The following is a 6,000-nucleotide window of genomic DNA, read 5'->3' as shown; positions in this document are numbered from 1 at the left end:
TAAAAAAAAAAATAAAAAATATATAAATAAATAATAAAACCACCTAGCACCTGGGCTATGGGCCTAGGTGCTATGGACCTAAACATCCCTTAGAAGAAGAAATAAAAATAGCTATAAAATACTTTTTAAAAAAAAAATCCTTAGCATTACATTTAAATTTCTTAGCTAAATTTATTTACAACTTGGAGCTAAGAAATGTTTTATTGTTTTCTTTGAATTCCATATATATTTTTTCAGAAATTTTTCATTTTGATAGAGTATTTCCTGTATATTCTACGGAATATGGGTGAAATGATTTTGTTTAGAGACAAAGTTCCAAGTTCAAAACAGTCCTATGAGAATTTTTGTTTGTTCGTTTGATTTCTTTTCTGGGATAGAATCTCCTAATGTAGCCAAGGCTGGCCTTGAATTCATGATCTTCAATTTACCATGTGCTGGGATTACACACATGTATGACCATGCCCTGTTACCATGGGCTCTTTAGAAACCTAAACTATTGTCACACAACGTTTGGAAATCTGTTTTCCATTCCTTTATAAATAAACAAAACATTGTTTTGAGAAAAAAAATATCCGAAGGAAGAATTTTGAATGCCTTTATCATAAAGAAATGATAAATGTTTGCGAAGATAGCTAATTTTTTGTTGTTTTTTTCGAGACAGAGTTTTCTGTGTAACAGTTCTAGCCAGATCTGTCCCCAGGACAGCCTTAAACTTCTGGGACATCTATCCCAGGATGGCCTTAAACTTAGTAGAGATCTCTGCCTCCTCTGACTCCCAAGTGATGGGACCGGTGGCATCACCGGTCAAAGGAGGTAGCTCTTTTAAAAACCTGATCTGAGTATCACACAATGTGTACAAATATTGAAACATCACATGGACACCCCTAAAAAATAATCTTCCATATTCCCGTTTATCAGTTAAAATGCAAAAATGTCTCCCCTTCTACAATATGGGTCTCTGGGTTCTACAATATGATCTCTAGGTGGTGAGATTTGGCTCATCACCAAATCTCACCAATAGGTAAATGGATAAAGAAAATGTACATTTACACAATGGAATATCACTTAGTTATTTAAGAAAAATAAAAGAAAAATATGCAATTTTCAGGTAAATAGATAGAGCTAGAAAAAAAATTATCCTGAGTAAGGTAATCCATATCTACAAAGACAAATATGGTATGTATTCTCCTATATGTGAATGTTAGCTTTTAAGTCTTTGATAGAAATGCTATAGTCCATATAACCACAGATGTTAGGTGTAGAGTAAAGGACTGAAGGCAGGATCTTCCCAGTAAGAGGAAATAGAATACACAGTCATGGAGAGAAAGGGAGGGAAGACAGGGAGAGACGGGTAACACTAACGGCCATTTGAGGGCCTACTATGGTAGAAGATTCTTAAAATACATACATATATGAAATAAATTTAAATTAACCACAAAATAGTAGGGGAGACAAAGCCCCAACTGACTTCTCTAACTGGCTTCTCTAACTACTAAATGAAATCTCCAGTACCAGGTAAGGGTTTCATCTAATTGAGCTGTTGAAAGGGGACTCACGGAAATCCCCAAATAATTCAAGTAGCTGTTGCTTTCCACAAACTGATGGTAAAGCCTGATTACTGAAGACAACACCTACATATCTCACTGAACACAGAGACGTGGAACTGGCACCTAACTAGAGCTTCATTCCATCTAAACACTAACTGATTGGGAACTAAGGCCCAATCAATGACATTGCTCAGGTGGCCAAGACTCTGAGACCAGAGAGGCCATGGACCTAGAGGGAAAGCCAAATACTACTGTTCTGCTAAAGGAATGTGGCAATATAATGACCCTTAACAACATCCTGCTTTACCCACAGAGCAGGTCTTGCTCAGTCATCATAAGTGAAGCTTCCTCCTGAAGTAGATGGGAACTAATACAGAGATCTACAACTGGACAATGGGTAGAGACTGAGAGAGATGTATTCACCAAACCTTAGGGCTCAGGGAACTATGTGGAAGAGGTAGTGTCTTCCATCCCCACTGACTCTGATACACCTAGAAGAAGGTCAAACCTCTATGAGTAAATATCTCTAACTCAAAATAAAAAAGCTCATTACTAAAAGACAAGCATTTTGTTCAAAATAGTTAGTTTAAATGCTGAGAAATCACTTCTAAAACTCCAAGTTGAAGTTTTAAAGGTTACTTACAAAACATTTGTTTCGACAACTAGCAACTACAATAGGCTAAGGTGTTGTCATTGAGTGAACCGATCCTCCTTTTAAAAGACAGGGCCATGCTATATAGACTAGTCTGACTTCAAACTTGCACTCTTCCTGTCTCCGTGCTCTGAATGCTGAGATTATGGCTATAAGCCACCACACTCTGTGACGACTGAAGGATGAGCTTTTATAAATAACCTTGAGTAATCTATAGCGCTCAGCTATCCAAACATAGTAGTATGTCAAAAAGTCATGTTAATAAAATAAAATTTTAAATTCAAAAGTGTTTAAAGCACCAGTGAATCTGAAAAGAAGCTGTGATTATAGTTCTTTTTTAAGAATCATACATTGGAGGAACTGTCTGTGGGTGGACATGGTTTGTTCATATGTCAAAATGGAATAGGACATATGCAAGGCCTTGGGTTTGATCCCAGCACAGGGGGAAAAAACGGGCAAGAAACTCACAGACAATTAATTTTTAGAGATTTCATAAAATCACACATCAAGAAATACATAAATCCCAGATCTTAGGTTGGCAATTGTTTTAGAAAACAGTTCCAGGGGCTCAGTGGCATAGAACACCTTCTGTACAAACATGCAAAGATGAATTTGAAGCCGTAGCACCACAGAAATAGTGCTCCTAAAACCTCAGTTCCGTTAGTAGATACAAGGGTTCACTGGAGCTGTCTACTAGTCTAACCTCAGAAGTCTCTCTATCTTAAGGGAATAAGGCAGAGAGACAGAACAGGACACACATGCCATCCTCCTCTGACCTCCACAAACATGTAAATGTGGAGAGACGTGCACAAATATGCAAATACACTACAGAGAGAGAGAGAGAGAGAGAGAGAGAGAGAGAGAGAGAGAGAGAGAGAGAGAGAGAAAGGGGGAGGGAGGAGAGAGGAGAGCTTTCTTATAAGGTATTTCAAACTGAAACTACAAGATGTGTTTTGAAACAACTAATAAAAAATCATCTTTTCTTAAAACAAAGCACAGATTTAATTTTTAAAATGGTAATTTATGATTAGGTCTACACAGTCAAACACACACATGTTAGTCGTATTTATTCCTCTATCTAAATACAACTAAACAAAACAAGAGAAACAAAAAGTCATCTAAACTTAAGCCTTAGGCTGGGAAAATGGTTCAGCGGGTAAAGTGCTTACTGCACAAGTAAATACTAGGATTTGAGTTCAGACATGACTAAAGCCAGACATGACTATGCACACCTGTCACCCCAGTGCTAGAGTAGAAACAAGATTCTGGGGCTCACTGGCCAGTCAGTCTAGTCAAAATGGCAATCTCCAGGTTCAATGAAAGACCCTGCCTCAAAAAATAAGATGAAGAAAGACTCGAAGAAAGTACCTCAACATCAATCACACACACAAACACACACAGGACAAAAAAGGAGAGAGAGTATGTGCTTCAAAATGCACCAAGTTTTCTCACAGAAGACTAACTCGTTTCTCCCACTTTCCTCTCCTACAAAGGATACAGAATATAGGAAACCAAGGAAGGTAAATCTAAAAGCCAATCATCTGCTAGGTTAATGGTGCACACCTTCAATCCCAGGACTCAAGAAGCAGAGACAGGCAGATTTTTGTGAGTTTGCAGCCAGCCTGGTCCAGACCAGACCAGTCAAGGCTATGTAGTGAGACCCTGTCTCAAAAACAGCCAATAGTTTCTAACTTGCTAGACGACTCCTAGCAAGTCTAAATTAAGCTGATAAATATGGGATTTATAAACTTTAGATTTAATACAATGCTTACCTTTGAATTCCTTCAAGAATATCCTTTACAGCTGCCATTAACTTTTGAAGATATATAAATGCTTCTTCAAATGATGCTATTTTTGAAGTGGTCAGAGTTGAACTTGAGTCCAGTGTCTGAAACACATCTGTGCTAAAAAAACAGAAAGAAAAAAAAGTATGTGCTCATTTAGTACTTATAAGTGTTTTCATTGACGACACATAAAAAATAATATGAGTAATCTTTTGCAATGCTCATCTATTTAAGTAGGAAATCAAAGACAGTGACATGAGAGAAGTCTGGGCTAACATCCACACAAGGGATCTTGGTCACACACCACACAGACCTAATTTAAAGGGAACTTCACTCTAAAAGAGCACAGAGATGAAGGGGAAGTAATACTACTAATAACATACAAGTCAGTACTCCAGAACATAAACATGAAGAATTAGGTATCAGATTAAATAAAAAACTGGATGTTTATCCTTGTAATTCCACTTCCAGAAACTTATTGTGAATTAAGAATTATAAAAAATAATTAGTGAAACCTTTAATATTTACTTAATAAAATACTAAAATATTTTTAAATGTTTATGCTATATATATGGGTCAAAACTAAAAATAAGATGAGGTATTGTAGTATACAACTTTAATCCTAGCAGTTGGAAAGCAGAAGCAGGCAGATCTAAGTTCAAAGCTAACCTGGTCTACACAATGAGTTCCAGGCCAGCCAGGGCTACATAGTGAAACCCTGTCTCTAAATACATAAATAAATATTTACTTAGGTAACAGCAACTATATTAAAAGTCAAAATGCATTATATTGTATCTGAATGGTGTCCTCCCCAAATTTACATTCATCTAGAGCAATGCCTTCTCAACCTATGAGTCATGACCCTTTGAGGTCAAATGACCCTTTAACAGAGTCACCTAAGACTACCTGCAATATCAAATATCTACGTTATGATTCATAACAGAAGCTAAATTACAACTATGAAGTAGCGATGAAAATAATTTCATGGTTAAGGGGTCACCTCAACATGAGAAACTGTTATTAAAAGGCTGCAGTGTTAGGAAGGTGGAGAACCACTGTGTTAGAGCTTCAGTATGGACCTCACTTGAAACAGGTCTTTAGCAAATGTAAATGGTTCAGCTAAATACTGGATCAGAGTAGGCCACACTCTCTCCATGAAGACAAAAGCAGAGACTGGAGGGATGCACTTACTAGGCAAAGACTGAGGAAGACATAAAGACAGAGCAGATTCTTACTTAGAGTTCCCGCCAGTCTTTTGTTTTTCCACTTAAAGGCCTTCTTAACAACGACTAAATAAATTTCTGCTACTTTAAGATACACAGTTGTGGTGAATCATTATAGTTTCCCAACAGAAACATTTTAAACCAGGCTTATGTATGAAAGCTGCATCTACTTTCAGACTCATTAGATTCAACATTATGAAATAAGCTATTCAACCGGTTAATCAGTTTATAGAAAATTATGAACTATCAAAATCAGTTTTTTTATTGGTTTTGCCTGCATAGTATTATTAATGAAGCCAATGAGAATAACAAAGGTAAAAGGAATCGTAACTATAAATCTTTCTGCAAACCAAAAATGCACATTTAAACAATTACCTCAAAAACTTGAATGACAAACTGCAGGAAATCTTTTTGTTTTCCAGACAGGACCTTATGTAGCCCAGGCTAGCCTCCAAGTCACAGCCATTCTGTCCCACCCTCCTGAACAGTAGGATTACTGTGTCACCATGCCCAAATAAAAGATTATTGTTTGACATGAATCAGCAATACAAAACACTCATCCAATTTCCTCGTAAATAGACAATAAAACCTGACCTGATATGATGCAAGTTCAACACTGATTAGTAAGGCACAAAAATGATGGCATTTATAGTTGTATCTAGAACTTGTCTGTTCCTTTTCCTATTGCTATAATAAAATACTGTGACAAAATCAACTAAAGGGAAAGGTTTCCTTCAGTTCACCGTGGGTATGAATGGAGTCATAGGAACTTGAGAAACTGGTCACGTTGCATT

General features: G+C 36.8%; 1 protein-coding gene across 12 annotated transcripts in view; it reads right to left on the bottom strand.

Moving 5' to 3' along the window:
- The window catches only part of Swt1 (SWT1 RNA endoribonuclease homolog), a 77,620-nt gene that overhangs the window by 22,681 nt on the left and 48,939 nt on the right, over window positions 1–6,000 (bottom strand). For all 12 annotated transcript variants that reach the window (XR_007595517.1, XR_007595516.1, XM_050162900.1 and 9 more), the window contains one exon: window positions 3,972–4,103. Coding sequence is in view for 10 of the 12 variants with exons in the window: in XM_050162900.1 (XP_050018857.1) it covers window positions 3,972–4,103 (132 nt within the window). In the remaining 2 variants the exon portion in view is untranslated. The remainder of the gene's footprint in view (window positions 1–3,971; window positions 4,104–6,000) is intronic.

Source organism: Alexandromys fortis, unplaced genomic scaffold, assembly GCF_014885135.2.
Source record: "Alexandromys fortis isolate MF-2015 unplaced genomic scaffold, M_Fortis_MF-2015_v1.1 scaffold_126, whole genome shotgun sequence".
NCBI classification, from domain to species: domain Eukaryota; kingdom Metazoa; phylum Chordata; class Mammalia; order Rodentia; family Cricetidae; genus Alexandromys; species Alexandromys fortis.
This window is presented reverse-complemented; position numbering and strand designations above follow the sequence as displayed.